Raw genomic sequence first — 18,240 nt, 5'->3', positions numbered from 1 at the left:
TAGCTAATTATTGGTCATTTGTACTTCTGGAGAGAAAACTGATAAATTTGCCAGCAGCTCAGATGTTTGTGGAAATGGAATCCTACTTAGCACTCAGTATTTAAAAAAACAAAACGGAAGGTTGTTGTGTATTAATTTGAGTATAAATCAGAAGAAATATTGGACATTAATTAAGCTCACTTCTGTGGGGTGATGAATTTGTTTTGGGTTGTTAGACATAACTACTGATGTTATTCATTTCACTGCTTGCCACGTTACATTCTTTTAAACTGGGAGGTTAAATGGAAAATCCATTGTGTTTTGATGGCTGTTATGGTAACCCAACACTAAAGCTAAAAAAACAGATTTTAACATTTATAATGATTGCTATGAAATTTTACCTTCAAATATCAAATATCTTTGTGGGGGGCATTTGTGGAATGGTACATCTGGCAACTTTCAAACAGGCAAGGAAACCACACCAAAACATGTCCAGAAGTAGTAGTATTATCCACATGCAATGTCCAATGGGAAGTGGTAGGAAGGGGCAATCCACCCTCCATGAACATGTCCCACTGAGCCAAGGGTCAGCAAACCCCAGACCCAAGCCCAGGCATACATACCACCTAACTCCTTATTACAATCCCGGGCATTAGGTACAGCTTTTTTGTGTGACTAATATACTTTATTTAAATTTTTTGTATTAGTATATATTCTTTACCTTCTTAAATATCCTTTTATAGATTCTCTCTTCCTTTCCTTTTCATATTTATCTTTGTTCTTCTCAGTACCACAGGGACAGCACCTAATTTCATTGTACTCATTACAGGGACAATAAAGCTATTCTGATTCTGACATACCTTCAGAAACTAGTCACTAGCCACTTTTCAAATTTGAAGTGTTTTATTAGTGCTCAAATATGGGACTTTTTTACATATATTCTTATTCATATATTTCAAAAATATATATATATTGAAAAATTGAAAAACTTGATATATAAATGTTCATGTTTTTAACATTTTTTATGCATATCAGTGTTAAGTGTTAAGTTGATTTAAGATGGAATGATATATATGGGTTAGTGAAAGCATTTCACTGCAACAGAATGCTTGGTATTACACTATGAACTATATAGAAGGTTGTGTTTCCTGGCTTAATTTTAATTGTTCTCTTTCTGCCAACAAATTATTTCAAAATGCTTTGACCTGTATTGCAATTTTATAGAATCAGGAACAGCTGCAAGGTTCTGTCACGGTGACTACAAGTTCAAAGGAACTTCATTTGGAGAATCATTAAAGAATTTCGGTTTCTGCTTGACCAATTATTTTCTGTTTGTTTTGTTGTTGTTGTTGTTTCTTTTCTTGGGTTTCTTGGCTTTACTTACGAAGAGTGTTGTCTCCACCAGGAGTAGGTTAGATAGTGTGACAGGTGCAGGAAACCAGATCCAGCACGTCAATTATCAGAGGTGTTTGCACAACAGCTCACTTACCCAAATGACCAAGCTTGCCACCTTTATGTTTCCATGGAACTGTTGTTTACAGTGGGTAGTGTGAAAAGCTGCAAGCTCACAAACAGAACTGAGTTCAGCTGGCAGCACATAAAAAATGTCTTCATATGTCTTTATTTCCATTCATGCAAACTGCTGCTGGAGACCTCTGCATTACTCTGCCAAATCGAGCCCTGCACTCACAAATTTTAATGTGGCCCACTTATCAGTTTAGGTTCCATAAATTTTGTCCCACCTAGTTGTTGCTGAGGTCTGCACGCGTGGTGCACATGCTAAAATCAACAATCTGAAGCAAACGTATTCTGAGAATGAAGGGGAAGTGAAGTACTCCTTTATTATGTTAAGAGACGTTCATGCATCCTTCTGCCAAGTTTATGACGTTCTGTAACTAGGAACTGAATTTGCGTTAAAAAAAAAAAATTAATAATAATAATAATAATAATAATAAAAATTGAACAGGAAAATGTAAATAAATAAAAAGTCCAGCAGAGCTATTGCTATTGTCGCTCTTGAGTTTTTTGTTGTTTCATGTTCTTGAAAGCGGAGCTGCTGCCCGTTGTCATGGTGATAAATGAGCCAGTGTCCAAACACTGACGTCTGTCCCACACTGATGCTCCATCAAAGGCATCTCCATATTCGTTAAATTCGCTCTGACTACGCCCCAATTGTCTGCACTGTGCTGATGGAGATTCCGGTTTTTTTGCAGCCTGCTCCACCTGCTTTTCAACCGTAGCGGGTTTGAATCCGATTTAGTCTAACAGCAGCAGCAGCAACAGCAGGATGGCCTCCAACACTAGGACTATGGCAAACCTTCCCAGCGGGGTCGGAATATGTACCACCCTCCCCGACATCCTGTACCTCCCAGAACTGGTAAGAAACGGCGATTGTAGGAACTTTTCTCTGTCACACAGTTTTTACTCACAAAACATGCAGAAACTTTCTTATCCAGAGATGTTCAGATTGAAAGCCCTTAAAAAATAATTAAAAAAAAAAAAGAAAAGAAAGAAAATAACTTTTAACCATTTTCTACTTTTTATTTCAGTGACGGTTTTTGTTTTCTGAAACAGAAGGACAAAATTGTTTCATTTCTGGTTAACCTGTGGTTCAAAATATATTTATATAGTAGGTATAGTATAAAAGTAAGTTACAAATAAGGTTAACCTTCTCACTTTCTGTTCACAGCAGTAGTAAGAGGAGCTGATTTACAGCCACTTTGCAGAGAATGTGGTTCCAAACGTTTTTGTGCTCTCCTGTGCCTAATTTTAAGTTGGCTTCACCCTACTGATAACTGAAATTTATAGGATGCTGACTGAGGGTTAATGATGTGGGTGTGTTAGGAGTAGGATAATCTTCCTACATGAGCAATATTACAATTAATTATATTCCAGTGAATATGTCATGAGCCAAACATCACAATAGGCGGAGGACAGACCGAGCAGGTTGGATTCCTATGATGACTCTGTGCAGTGGAGGAAAACAGATATGAAAAGAAAAAATGTTTTCATAAGCCACATTTAACTTAAGGAAATGTCAGCAGTGGAGGAATGTCACAGGTGTTTTCACATGAATGTGTGCGAACAGGTGGAGTTCAGACAGTGATGACATACGGTGGAGGAGGGTCAGGCTCCCTGAATAATGCAGTCTGTCAATCATTAAAGGTGTAGAGTAAACGAAGGCAGTCACGCCTGTGCTGCATGCCCAAGTAGAAGTACAGGTTCTACAAATAACTGCAACACACGTTGTGGAAACATATAATTTCCTTAAACTAAAGCATTATGATAGTCCCAGATCTAACTAAGGCTGTCATTTAGGGGCTTCTAAGCCCTTGTGGAGATTTTTCACATGTTCCAGCTCTTCTCATGTATACATGATGTATACATCATGTATACATGATGTATACATCATGTATACATCATGTATACATGATGTATACATCATGTATACATGATGTATACATGTTGTTGCAGGTTTTTGGTGGTCTGGTGTGGATCTTGGTGGCATGCACACTGGTAGTGCCAGAAAATCCTCAGGGCTGGGTCATGTTTGTCTCTGTCTTCTGCTTTGTGATGACTTTTATCTGGATGGTGGTGTTCGCCTGTGGGAGACATCATAATAAAGCCAGCTGGGCAGCAGCAGTAAGTCCTCCACAAATCATATCGCACACACTTTCACTTGTCCTTGCTGCTTGGCAGCTGTCTGATTGTTGAACTTTTATCTCTATTTTTGTTATAAAAGTAGTTATAAAGCATCTTGAGGCTATTGTTCTTGATTTGGTGCTATATAAATAAAACTGACTTGAAGTGTGTTTGCTGACATTATAATGATACATTCATTCCTGTTTATGTAGCTCTATCATACCTTTCTTGACTCCAGTAGCAGGAAGTACCCCTGGCAGATAGAGGATCCAACTTATACGCAATAGAAATTGACCAGCCTGAAGTCCTACCTCGTTGTTTTGTCTGTTATAAACTGTAGTATAATACAGCGAACAATATTAATATGGTTGCTTCAGAGAAACACGGATAGTTCTAATTGCAAATAAATGCAGTTAAATGATGGTAGATATACAGCATCTACCTTCATCATCAACCCTGACACATGCCTCACTTTAGAGGTAAAAAAGAGACGGGAAACAGAGATTTTGGCAGAGTTTTAAGGAAAACGCAACCTTCCTTATAATTCTATATAATATACATATAGTACATATAATTATATATAAACCACAATTAAATGTTACAATTTAATCCAATTTACTTTTCCTTCTTGAGCTTGTGTCCATTATATGTCATTGTTCTGAACTTTTCTTCTGCAGTGGTTAAATGACAAGCATCAGTGCAAGATTGCTTTGACAATCTTCTTCGGTTGCTTTCCGTGGTGCTCTGACACCTGATATTTAAGAATTTGCAGCTACAAAACAAGCTTTTCGATGCAAACACACACAACACAATAGCTTTACATGCCAGTGTTTGACAGGATTTTGCAACTATATGTGTGTTTTGACTCTATGCCAATGCAGGCAGTCACCATTTTGAAGACATCACCACATAACAATGAATGTCTTGTCTCGCTCTTTTTCTTCCTACTCTGTCAGGACTTTTTGTATCATGGCATTGCTGCATTCTTCTACCTCAGTGCTTCAGTGGCGTTGGCCAAAGTGACGCTGGATCTGAGCGGAAAACAGGGCAACAACACAACTACAGAACTACGCAACTACAAGTTGGACGTCTCTGCAGTGGTGAGTCAGGCTGTTCACCGAGTTGTTACTTGCTGTTACTTGGGTGACACAAAGAAATGAATGATTATAAAGCTAATTAAATAAAGCCCACAGAGAATTACACACTGGTTGCAGTTTTCTTTCAGAGTTGGCTCTCAGTGAGTTGAAATAGTGATACAAGAGGTAGTCGTATATCAGTGAGGCAAACATAAAAATACCAAATAGTTTATATTGCATTACCTCTTTCAGGCATCATTTTTAATTTTACTTTAAATGTACTGATTTTTTTTTTACTTTACTTTCCGTTTTTGTTTTGAGGTATTTAACCTATTTTAGATCATGTTCTGATTAGTTGTTTTCTTTGAATCTTTTAATAAGAAAAAATAGGAAGAATCAGAAGAAATCAAGTCAGTAGAATATTTGCACAGATCTTCATGAATTTCTGTCTGTCATGGATGTAATATTTGATCAACTCCATAGCCCTAACTTAAAAAAAAAAAACATAGGAGGCTATCATTACCTAGTAAAATGATCCCCAAATACTAAAAATAACTTTGAAATCTCACCTGCTTTACTTCTGCAGTCTTCTGCTGTGTAAGTATCGACTCGCTTAGTAGACATTTTTGTCGCTAGTGGTTTTCTATCCATTTGTAATTGTTTTGTGTCTATTTGCATTAATGTTCTATGTCTTTGTAGTCATTATATTCTATTATTTCTTGTTAATTAACGTGTTTTTTGTCTTTATACTAAGCTAGGCTAAAGTGGTTTTAATCTAGATGTTAAGTCTCAACAAAAAAGAGAATGTTTGGCACATTGTCAAACAACGGCTTTGAAACTGAAGCCAGCCTATTTTTTAAAATATGAAACTACTTAAGAATAAACTTTTAGTGCACTCAAGGTGGTGAAGTGGAGACTATTCTAAAAACCTCTTTCTCCAGGGCAAAAATTTCATTGCATTGCAGCAGCACCAGCAGATCTGCTTTAACATTTAGCTCTATCATACAAGATTTACTCTCAACAAATGACTTCTAATCAAAGATGGATATTATGAACAATTTAGCTTCAGTAATACCTGGAGGAAATGTTATATGTTGCTGTTAACAATGCTTAAAATCTGATACTGTGTTGGTTTGGATTTTTTTAAGGCTTTAAGTTTCAGTGGTTCAAAGATCGTTTAAGCTGTTGATGACCTTCTGACCTCCTGATGTTCTCTGTCTTTGCAGGTTTTCTCATATGTAGCCACTCTTCTCTACTTCGTCCACACAATCCTGTCTGCCATCCGATGGAAATCTTTCTAGAAGCTTTCTCCCTATAAACCTCATGAGCAGCACCATAACTGAACTGAATTTCTTTTTGTACATACAGAACACACTGCCTCATGTCTACTGTTAACTTCCAGAATACCATACCACAGTATCACTACTTACAGCCACAAGATTAAAACCAGGGGCCACACAGTGTGTAGGAACTGGATATTTGTGAATGTGCTGGGATGCCAAGCACTGGAATGCAAAAGGTGGATCCTTTGCACTCCTTATCCCAGGAATAATGGGGTCTGAGATTAACACCTTAGATTAGTTTGAGATTTCATTTGCCATTTTAAATAGTTCTCATTTTGCAAACATTTTTAAGTTGACAAAGTGTTCCAATAAAACCCTGCTTTGTAGTAAAATAATCAATGCTACGTATATGTCAGTAGTTTTAATGTTGTGGCTGTTTTGGTAAATGGTAAATGGCCTGTATTTGTATAGCGCTTTACTTAGTCCCTAAGGACCCCAAAGCGTTCACAATCACTACTCAAGCTCTCATTATATAGAAATGTCAGAGCGCCAAAATAAAGAATAACCAGGATAGGAACAGAATGATTGTATAGCCAGACATAAAAAGATTTATCACTGCCCTGCAAAACTGAGCAAGCCAGCTTACTTAGAAAGACTGAGGGACTAGAGAGACAAGCTACATTTTAACTTAGCGTCACTTTTATTTGCTGATATCAGAACACTTGATATCATTTGGCGAGGAGTGAACTTATCACTTGAATGATCATTCTGCTACACTCCATGAAAATAATATTTGACGTATTTAGTTTAAATTAATGTGATAATTAATTTATCAGTGATTAATTTCAGGTTCCCATGGGTCCTTTACTCCTTTTCTTCTCATCATTATTATTTGGATAACTTGGATAACCTTTAATGAAAACCTTTCGATTAATATTATTGTTCTGTTCTCAGCTGACTAGAGAAAGGATCGGGTGGGGAAACATTTATATTTTTGTAGGTTTATTCACATTGTCAATAAGAAAAAAAGAAATTCAATTGCTGAACACTACAGGAAAACAGATTATATTTTTTCTTTTTTATTATAAGCCTTTTTAACTTTCAGCTTAACTTTTGTAATTTCTGAACAACAAACTAATTTCTTTGAAATTAAATACATTTGGGGATTTTTCATGAAATATGTGAAGTGTTTCTGTATGCTGTATTACCAGATTTTGTAAGGTGAATACAGTACATTCAGACAGAGATTGTGGTTTGTTGAATAGTTATGCTGCGTGTTGAGTGCTTACAAATTTTATGCCAAGGAGTCCAGACCAAGTCTGCTGTGACACACACAAAAGGTGATTTTGAGCACTTGTTTTTGTAACAGATTTTTTTCAACATAATGCAGTTCATGAAGTGTGAATATGTGGTATATAGAAACAGTATCCATTACATCACCAACTTTGAGCTTTGAAACTTTGAACTAGGACTGTAGTCGCGATTTTAATGTAAACATGGGGAACCAACCTTAAGAAGGGTCAAAAATTAGTTCCAGAGAAGAAGTTTAGCTAAATACAAAATAATTTGTCAATAATTTATTAATGAATAAAGAAAATCTGTTCCGTTCAATCAAATTTCATTTATATAGTGCAAAATGATAACAACAGTTGTCTCAAGGTGATTTATATTTTAGGGTAAAAACTCTACAATAATATAGAGAAAACAGAAACCCCCAAAATCAGATGACCCCCTACGACAGGGGTGGGGAACCTTTTTTTATATGAAGGGCCATTTAAATGTTTATATATTTCTCAGAGGGACATACTATTATGAACACCTAGGGATCCGAAAAGAAAGACCAAAAAAGCTACATGAGGTTTCAGCTCGCCAACACACCTCACAGCAGCCGGAGGTGAGTGCGACAACACAAGCTTGACACAGGGGTCGAGGGGACACGGGAGAGAGGGAGACAAAGACATGACTAAGACACACAAAGGACAAGGGAGACTTAAACACAAGTTAGAACATAATACAAAAAAGGCACAAAACTCAAAATGCTGGTTCAAGATGAACCAGAACTATGACATAACCAACTGCAAAAAAATAATGATGAGATTAATTTAAGATAAGATAAGATAAGATAACCTTTATTAGTCCCACGTGTGGGAAATTTTGTTACAGCAGTGGACAATCCAAAGTTACATGGAAAAAAGAAAAACACTGGAATAAGATATCAATAGATACTGTACACAACTGTACACAATAGAATAGAATAGAATAAAATAATATATACAATCGAATAAAATAGAATAAAATAGAATACAAATGCTATATACAATTGAGTATAATACAACGATGCTAGAAAAGAGTATTGCACTTCATTTGCACTTCATTTGAGATTACAGAGCACAAAAACTGCTACTGTTCTGAAGTGCATTACTATTTAACTATTGATTACTGAATTGGCCAAATGGTTACATTCTTGGGGGCCCTTGGGATTTACATGTAAACAGAACAGCTAGAAAGAGACACAACACAAGATAGAAATGGATAGCAGCCATGAATATTTCACGTAGCAGAAGCTTGTGGCTTTTCTTTTCTGTTTTTAACCACAATAGCATTTTACTGCTAGAGCAGCAGAACAGCATGAAGCAGAAGCATTAATGATTTATATCAGTTAAATATCAACAACAGCATTTGTCCTGAAAAGCAGCTGATAACTATATTTTAATCACTCGAGCAATTTCTTCTGACATAAACACATAAACAACAAGATCCTTATAGCGTTATTTCCCGCCGTTATAAAGCGTTGAATTCATTTGAGAGCTGTACAAACTTAATCAAATTTTTTTGATAGTGTGGATGAGTCATGTCCAGATATAATGTCCAGGTTTGATCTTTTTATTCTGACCAGCAGTTAAGAGTTTAAATCAAAGAGAACATGAAAGCAGGTTTTATCGAAGTACAGCAGAGAGCAAATACAGAGCACGGTGCCTCATACACAAACAAGATGTGTTTCCATCACTTCAGAGATGCACGTTTACATTGGCATATTAATTTCATGGAAAACTCCCATGATCATAACCAGTACTTATTTAAAACTTACCATAATCCTAAACGTCACAAGTTCATCCTCGTGGGGACTTGCTTCATGTCAAGAAAATATAAGTACACATGGAGCCATACTGGCAGTGTGGCAGGTCAGTGAACTGTAGCTGTGATGGATAATTGATGAGAGAAGGCAGGAGGTGATAATAGCAGAGTATTTCCATGAAACTGAAGACGAGAGAAGCCCTGGGATGATGCAGTCTGTCTAAATGACTATGACATCCTAATCTCAGACAACAAACAGTTGATAAGCATTATGGACAAAGATACTTCATGTCTGTGCCTCTTTTGTGGATAGTCTTGATGTTTTAGACAGCAGTGATCTTCCAAGGATTTTGATTGACATAGATAACAAGAACATATAATAAAAATTTGACATTTGACTTTATAAATGGAACACAACAACCCCTCATGCTCAAAGCTCTATAAAGATAGAGGGAACCTCTTCTGTTGTGTTTTGTGTGCTTTTGCAGTGTTTTTCTTATTGCTGGTGTTTTCTTAAGTTGCAGTCCATTTGGCCTCTCAGGGCCACCGTAGCTCTCTTTATCCAACACCATATTATAACAGCGCACCGTTCACAAACTGTTTGCTCCTCCTGAACATCAACACCTGGCATTAATTACTTGTGCCTACCTTAAATAGATTCACCGTACCAGGAAACAACACACACACAAAAGGTGACCCCTGGCGGCAGCTATAACAACCCCCAAAATGGTCCCTACAGTGGTTAAAATGCACATTAGTTTAGGCACAAAGAAAACTTCTTGTCCTTCTGTGCTTGATACTGTTGACCATAATATTCTATTAGAGCGATTAGCACATGCTGTAGGTATTACAGGTACTGTGCTGCAGTGGTTCTATCATATCTATCTAACAGACTCCAATTTGTTCATGAAAATTTAGAGTCCTCCTCACACACAAAGGTTAATTATGAAGTTCCTCAGGGTTCAGTGCTAGGACCAATTCTGTTAACATTATACATGCTTCCCTTAGGCAGTATCATCAGAAGGCATAGCATACATTTTCTTTGCACGTCAGATGATATCTAACTTAATCTATCCATGAAGCCAGATAATACACACCAACTAGTTATGAAGCAGGAATGTCTTAAAGACATAAAGACCTGGATGACCTCTATCTTTCTGTTTCTAAATTCAGATAAAACAGAGGTTATTTTCCTCGGCCCTAAAAACCTTAGAAATACGGTCGTAACCAGATACGCGCTCTGGATGGCATTTCTTTGGCCTCCAGTAACACTGTGAGGACTCTTGGAGTCATTTTTGACCAGGACTGCTTTCTTCCATTTTACAATATCTCTAAAATTAGAAATATCCTGTCTTAGAGTGATGCTGAAAAATTTGTTCATGCTTTCATTACTTCCAGTCTGGACTACTGTAATTCATTTTTTTAGGATGTCCTAAAAACTCCCTGAAAAGCCTTTCAGTTGATCCAAAATGCTGCAGCAAAAATACCAACAGGTACATTGTAATGTTTTTTCTTTCTGTTTATCCAACTTTTTATTGCTTTGTTTTGTTATATCCTCCTGAGAACCAAGGAAAAAGATTCTTCCGATTTAACTTTTTTTTTTGTAATTTCCTGTGTCTTTGGGGTCACCCAAACACATGAGATATCATTGGAAAGCCCAGGGTGTCCTTTATTTACTACATTGGGCTGGTTCTCAGGAGGATTTATCATTTCATGTTAACCTGTACCGTTGCCTCATGTATACCAATATCCTCTGCAGCCACCTTATGGTGAAACTGCTGTACTACAGGTAAGGCATACACTTATTCACATTGGCGTCAATAAAAGCAAAACTGATAACAGCCCTAAAATGCGAATACACACAATGCACCTGATTCTATTGTTAGCTTAAAAAATAAAAGATAAAGATAAAAAATAAAAGAACAATAAAAGTCAGTCATTAATTGTTACTATCTTACAGTTAACTTTAAGATTTAATAAAAGGCAATAACGTATACATTTTAAATATTTATTAACCAGTTTAAGAAATATATATTGTAATCTAATAATCTACAAACAGAAGATTTTCAAAAGTGCTCAAGTTATAAGTATTGATAAATGCATTAATTACCAAAAAATACAAAAATTTAACAAAAGCAAAAGTATTTTTGTAGCAAGTAAAATTCCAGCTAGGACAAACAGGTATTTATATAATAAAGCCTCCACTTACAGACTGTTAATACATACACTGATACACTGAACTAGAAACTGATGTTGTGATATATGTTGATGAAAAGAGACCCATAACTCTACAGTCCATTCATGTGGAATCTGAATTTATTAAAGTTTTAACTTTCATTTAAACTAATATTTGTTTGTAGAACGCACAATGCATTTCTGAACATCAGAAACTATTAATCACACACTAATATGGACATTTGTAAATCTTGTTTTGTTGTACCAGCATCATCTGGTACCAGAACGCCTGGAGTGAATACACACAGTGCAAATAAAACTGAAATCCGAGACCTCCAAAAGGGCTGGTGAGCACTGCTGAGCAGGGACACTGCTTAACCCAGTTTGGAGATAATGATGCTACCTTTGATCCATAAGGTATCAATGTCTTTGAGTGATGTCACTCTGTGGTGAAAATAAAACAGCTGCTGGCCATCCACAAACACACGAAATCTGCTTTGTTCACACCGAATCTCAATCTGTGAGGACAGAGGGAATGTTTAGTTAATTTTACATTCTTTTTCTTTCAGGAGAGGTGTGCATTGAGTAGTTGCCATTCATTCATGTACTCCTTGTTATTGCCGATCATTTCATGACACCCAAAATCACTCGGTAACAATAACATATCCATGGAATGTACTCTATTTTGCGCTAACATATTCTACACATGTAATTTATATGTATAGCATAAACTCATAAATGCCATTACAGTATCAACAAGTTTATGGTACCTTGAAGGGCTGGTCTCTGATGAAGGGGAAAAAAGGAACAGCTCTGTCAACATCTCCCCAGGATCCAGACATGCAGGCTCTTCGTAGCACTTGTCTGTCCTTGAATCGAACACACATCTCCAGAGCCACATCAGGTGGAGGCTCCCTGGATGTGCCACAGCCACATGTCAGGGCAATGTAGAACCTAACAGGGGGATGGATATACAGTATGAATCTGGCCACACCTTTCCTTAGATTATCACATAATAAATGAATTTTATATGCAGTGGTTTCTCAAAAGGGAATCCTACAATCAGGCATCGTTTTGGACTTGAATAATGGAGAAATCTCTGTAGGAGAGGCGATTACCATACTGATGTCACTGACTTTAAGCCCATCTTACTGGAGGTCCCTCTTTACCCCTCAAAGTCACAGAGACCTGTTTTAAATTCTGTCTAGATAACATTTCTTCAGCATTCACTTCAAAAGTCTTTAAGGCAGCTGTCTCAAACTCAGAGCTGCTAGGGGCCACTGCTGGCACTGTCATCTCATTGGAGGGCCACTTAAGTATTCAATCAGAACAAAAAAGAAAACATTCACAAATATTTCCAAAAATGTAGTTTTTTTATTTTAAATATTGTATAATAAGACAAAACTGCAAATGTAAGCACAATTGTTTTTCTCATGCTTAACTAACTCATCGGGCACTCTGCACTGGCTGCAGTGGTTATTATTATATTTACATGCTTTCATTTTCCGTTTCTCATCAGTAGCAACTCGTAATTTTTGACCCTCCTTTTTCTCCCTCCCTCGCCCTCACACGCACACAACGGGAGGGGCTGTCCCACACGTTCCCCCTGCAGCACAGACTACACTGTCCATGATGCAACATTCTTAAAGGGCCTGTAACACTCTGCTCATGCTGCCTTCATATTAAATAATTTTAAAGGAATAGGTATGGAGGGAAGAAGGATCTCGTATATAGTGTGGTAATACTGTGGGAAGGATGGAAAGTCAGTAATTACACAAAACATTTCTACCTATCAGGATGGGGATTCACAGTACCAATCACTATGATCCTTTTTCCCAGCTGCATTCCTCCTGGGATATGACCTCTGAAAGGAACTGCCTGCACACACAAGCATTTGCATAGAGCAACAAAATGCTGAAAAACCACAGTTGATTAAATTTGATTTAAATAATAAAGTTAAAAACTAAAAAATCAAAAGGCAAGCAAGTGGTGAGCCTAAATAATTTTGGATGAATCTAATGGAAATATATGGTACAATAAAATTACAAAAATTACTGAGAATTCAAGAATAAAGCTGAAAATTTTTAAGACAAAACGGAAAGAATACAAATGTGCTTTTTTGTTGAAAAAATTAAATTCACTTCTGTAGCACCAAATCACAACAACAGTCACCTCCAGGCACTATATATTGTAGGGCAGTCACTGTATAAATGGTAGCATAATCTGACCAGAAAAGGCTAAAGTGTTACTTTATTTCCAAAATGTTTTCTAAGTAAAGTGTAAATTGGATAAAAATAAAAATTTTACAAGATCCACTGCAAAATAAATATTGTGACACTAAAATAGCACCAGTTATTATTATTATGGATGGAAAATATATGTAATCATATTTTGTTTGTTCTTTTTTGCTTGTGTATTAACAGCAACACAAAAGTCAGGCAGTACTTAAAGTATTTATGCTTTGTATTGTCATAATAATACTTTTTTTTTATCTTTATGCACTCAAAGAGCGACTAGCACATGCTGTAGGTATTACAGGTACTGTGCTGCAGTGGTTTGTATCATATCAAGATAACAAGATAACAACCCCAAAAATGGCCCCTAAGATGGTTAAAATGCACATTAGTTTAGGCACAAAGAAAACTTGTGTCCTTCTGTGCTTGATACTGTTGACCATAATATTCTTTTAGAGTGATTAGAACACGCTGTAGGTATTACAGGTACTGTGCTGCAGTGGTTTGTAACATATCTATCTAATAGTCTCCAATTTGTTCATGTAAATTTATAGTCCTCTTCACACACAAAGGTTAATTATGAAGTTCCTTAGGGTTCAGTGCTAGGACCAATTCTGTTAACATCATACATGCTTCCCTTAGGCAGTATCATCAGAAGGCATAGCATACATTTTCACTGCTGTGCGGATGACACCCAACTCTATCTATCCATGAAGTCAGAAAACACACACCAATTAGTTAAACTGCAGGAATGTCTTAAAGACATAAAGACCTCTAACTTTCTGCTTCTAAATTCAGATTAAATTGGGGTTATTTGTACTCGGCCCTGACAATCTTAGAAATATGGTATCTAACCAGATTCAGTGCACATATTGAACATTTTCCATTTGCGCAACATCTCTAAAGTTAGAAATATCCTGTCTCGGAGTGATGCTGAAAAACTAGTTCATGCATTTATTACTTCCAGGCTGGACTACTGTAATTCATTATTATCAGGATGTCCTGAAAACTCAGTGAAAAGCCTTCAGCTAATCCAAAATGCTGCAGCAAGAGTCCTGACAGGGACTAGAAAGAGAGAGCAGATTTCTCCTGTTTTGGCTTCCCTTCATTGGCTTCCTGTTAAATCCAGAATTGAATTCAAAATCCTGCTCCTCACATACAAGGTCTTAAATAATCAGGCCCCATCTTATCTTAATGACCTTGTAGTACCATATCACCCCATTAGAGCACTTCACTATTGTATTGTAGGCTTACTTGTTGTTCCTAGAGTATTTAAAAGTAGAATGGGAGGGAGAGCCTTCAGTTTTCAGGCCCCTCTTCTGTGGAACCAGCTTCCAGTTTGGATTTGGAAGACAGACACTATCTCTACTTTTAAGATTTGGCTTAAGATTTTCCTTTTTGCTAAAGCATATAGTTAGGGCTGGATCAGGTGACCCTGAATCCTGCCTTAGTTATGCTGCAATAGGTGTAGGCTGCCGGGGGATTCCCATGATGCACTGAGTATTTCTTCTTCAGTCACCTTTGTCACTCACTATGTGTTAATAGACCTCTCTGCATTGAATCGTACTTGTTATTAACCTCTGTCTCTCTTCCACAGCATGTCTTTTATCCTGTCTTCCTTCTCTCACCCCAACCGGTCGCAGCAGATGGCCCCGCCCCTCCCTGAGCTTGGTTCTGCCGGAGGTTTCTTCCTGTTAAAAGGGAGTTTTTCCTTCCCACTGTCGCCAAAGTGCTTGCTCATAGGGGGTCATATGATTGTTGGGTTTTTCACTGTATGTATTATTGTAGGGTCTACCTTACAATATGAAGCACTTTGAGGCGACTGTTGTTGTGATGTGGCGCTGTATAAATAGAATTGATTTGAACTGACATGAAATGACATGAAATTCAAATATATTGTGTTTATTTATTACACTGAAACTGATTAATAAGCTATTAATAATGTAACTGTTTTTGACATGATGCACAGCCTATTTGTGATTAAAATAACAAACTTTAAATTTTAAATTTCCATCAAAGATGAAATAGTGTTTTGTTTTATTTTGTTACTTGCAGCCTTCACATCAAAGTGTGTTTGCTTGATATTCATGTGACATTACCAGTTTTCTCTCAGTGTCTCTGTCAGGAGGGTCAGTATTTGCTTTTCTAGGCTCAGTCCCACCTCTCTGTGGTAAATTCCATTTCTGAAGGGAAACAAAAAAATGATTGCAACTTCACCGGAAGTGTAGATAGATAGATAGATAGATAGATAGATAGATAGATAGATAGATAGCGTGACAATAAATACATCACAATTACATAGACAATTATTTAGGTTTACAATAGAAAGCTTGGTATTTACTTCACTCCTGCTGGCCGAATAAAGTCAAAGCATGGGTCACAGTTTGATCACGTGCCCTCAAAGCGTGAACAAGGCAGGAAGCTATTTGAGTTGAAGCTGACCTTCAAAATATAAGCTTCAGATTTGAACTCGTGCTACAAACTTTGTAATAACAAATCAGAAGCTCACTTACGAGCAATTTACATGTTCAGTTGATTTAGGTGAAATTCACAGACTTGAAAGGCAGCGGATGAATTTATTTTTCATGTTATAAGCCAGCGCGGTTTATCATTTACCAGAAAAGAATGAAGTCAGTATTTTTACAGACCGGAGCTGAATAATAGTTTGATTCTTCTATCACGACCATCAACCCTTCTACGCGTATTGTTAAACCAATTATTAATTTGCTCAAGAACTGATATTGGAAAAGTAAAGTTGGAATATGGGATAACCATAATATAATTTAGATATAAGACTTAAGTTGATTGTATTAGTTTTATTTTTCTTTCTTTGTGCGCGTGTGTTTATTTTTATTTAAAAAACAAACAAACATTGGGCCTTTATTTTGGTGGCTCTAAGCGGAAGAGTCGCTTTACTTACTTCTGCCATTTTAAAACTACCTGTACTAGAACAGGTTGATAGTTTTCAAAACCAAGAAAGCTTAGGTTGTGTCTAAACAGCCACCTGAGAAATAGATCGAAATCAGAAACGGAAAGTAATGAAGTAGTTTGTCAGCCTGCTTCGTCTCTGTGTCCCCTCTCTGCTTCATCGTTGTGGTCACTTACCTTCCTGCCCTGCGCTGCTGTCAAACTGTGTGTTTCAGCCATGTTAACCTGAAGGGAACAAAAAGCAAAGAAATAAGCTGCAGATCCAGTTTGTCTGCCTCTCCTGTCAGCTGAATGAACGGTGACGCAAAGCTTAATCTCAGCACACACACACACATATTTTTGATAATCAGCTGCCCTGCATGCCTTCCTGTTTCTAGTCAATAACAAGTGCGCTCATTGTGAGACTACAACTTAAGGCAAAATAAAATAAATCCGCTTCAAGCACAGCAAATTAAATACAATATGTCTTATTTACTTCAAAAGCTTCAAGTTTACAAGTCTCACATTTTTCATACTGCCAAGACTTCTCGAAAAAAGTGCCTGAAAGAATGCAGTCAATTTATTTACCTTCATGTCTGAGGATAAAGTGCAGAGTTCACGCAAAAGCTCAGCGGGAGAAGATACATTTGTTCGATGGTGTGCCGTGTCAGCTGTCCACTGAATATTTATATTACCAGAAATGTTTCTTAAACCAGGTAATCAAACTTGGTCTGCATTTATTAATACAATGCAGAATATAGATATGCAGAGTAAAACAACTCAAGTGCACAGAAGAAATCACGATTTAAAAAAAACAATAAAACTGATTTGACTTGAGCTAGCTATAAATCTATTCGTTCATCACTCAGTAATTCTCAAATTGAGAGCACCAATCATTAAAAATAAAGACAAACAACAAATATTTTTACTGTTTTTCAAGGGGAATATATTTTTGAAGCTCTACAGTAGGACAGTGCACGAGGCCAAATACAAACAGAACCACTAGACTTATCTTAATTGTTACTGCCTTTAGATACACAATAGTTTTTAATCGGATACAATCAGTGTTCCTATCCCATTTGAGATATCAGGATATAAAGAATAGACTCAATCCATAAATACTCACAGTGTCTGCAGCTGAGCTGTGGAGCTTATTTTTACCTGTCTGTGGGCCTGAAATTGCATTTCTAATGTGGTTTAGAGAATACTGAAACACTTCTTGTTGTGACTTTTCTGAAGTCACAAATGAAGAATCAAAGAATGGGAGGAAGCAGAGGACATGGAGTCACAGGAATGGGCTGAGCTGCAGGAAACGGGAAATGCAAGCAGCCTTAGAACAAGAGGCTACAGTGCACTCGCTGCATACCGTTACCGTGTTCTACATGCTGTGCACCACATGAAAGCATCTGTTGGTAGCTACAGTTTCTTCTGATTACACTAAACAGATACTTATCAGTGATTTCCTGTAATAACAGAAACAAAGCTGGCAGGGATAGTCACATGTGAAGAAGCTCCACCCCTTCTAACCAGAATGAAAATGTGATACTGTGCATATGTTAGTGTGAGGATACCTGTATGAATTGAAGGAATGACATACAACCAGAACAGTACAAAGCAACAGCAGGAAAAGCTACAACCTAAATAAAATGTGCGTTTATGAGATTTTCAAATCAGTACATGCTGTTTTGACTGACATATTTTATGCAGCATCCAAACTGTTTTGGAAAATGACAAAAGGGCTACAGTGACGTTTAAAACTACAGATAATGAATGCAACAACATTTCAGACATCTTCAAAGAAACAAAATGACTAAAGAGATGAAAAATGCGTACAAGTTATTAAAACGCAGAGAGAAAATCGGTACAAAG

General features: G+C 36.8%; 2 protein-coding genes across 5 annotated transcripts; one reads left to right on the top strand and one right to left on the bottom strand.

The window, feature by feature from the left end:
• The first annotated feature begins 2,076 nt into the window (after window positions 1-2,076).
• On the top strand, window positions 2,077-7,225 carry LOC146386209 (myelin and lymphocyte protein-like). Of its 2 annotated transcripts, XM_084932291.1 has the most exons (4): window positions 2,077-2,356; window positions 3,454-3,621; window positions 4,578-4,721; window positions 5,924-7,225. In XM_084932291.1, exons 1-4 carry the CDS (start codon window positions 2,267-2,269, stop codon window positions 5,996-5,998), a joined length of 477 nt encoding a protein of 158 aa, XP_084788417.1. In that variant the 5' UTR covers window positions 2,077-2,266; the 3' UTR covers window positions 5,999-7,225. The 2 variants fall into 2 exon arrangements, with proteins under 2 accessions (XP_084788417.1, XP_084788418.1); XM_084932292.1 differs by lacking the exon at window positions 3,454-3,621.
• A 4,128-nt stretch (window positions 7,226-11,353) lies between these two features.
• On the bottom strand, window positions 11,354-17,610 carry LOC146386208 (galectin-related protein-like). Of its 3 annotated transcripts, none has more exons than XM_084932288.1 (6): window positions 17,533-17,610; window positions 16,570-16,617; window positions 15,564-15,647; window positions 13,020-13,108; window positions 12,001-12,184; window positions 11,354-11,748 (listed from the first exon to the last, which is right to left on the bottom strand). In XM_084932288.1, the coding sequence occupies exons 1-6, from the start codon at window positions 17,554-17,556 to the stop codon at window positions 11,605-11,607; spliced, it is 573 nt and encodes a 190-aa protein (XP_084788414.1). In that variant the 5' UTR covers window positions 17,557-17,610; the 3' UTR covers window positions 11,354-11,604. The 3 variants fall into 3 exon arrangements, with proteins under 3 accessions (XP_084788414.1, XP_084788415.1, XP_084788416.1); XM_084932289.1 differs by having other exon boundaries at window positions 16,960-17,594; XM_084932290.1 differs by having other exon boundaries at window positions 17,498-17,590.
• Window positions 17,611-18,240: the final 630 nt, after the last annotated feature.

Source organism: Perissodus microlepis, chromosome 6, assembly GCF_051167445.1.
Source record: "Perissodus microlepis isolate ML-2025 ecotype Zambia chromosome 6, ASM5116744v1, whole genome shotgun sequence".
NCBI lineage: Eukaryota > Metazoa > Chordata > Actinopteri > Cichliformes > Cichlidae > Perissodus > Perissodus microlepis.
Note: the sequence above shows the minus strand (reverse complement) of the source record. Positions and strands in the feature narration are given on the sequence as shown.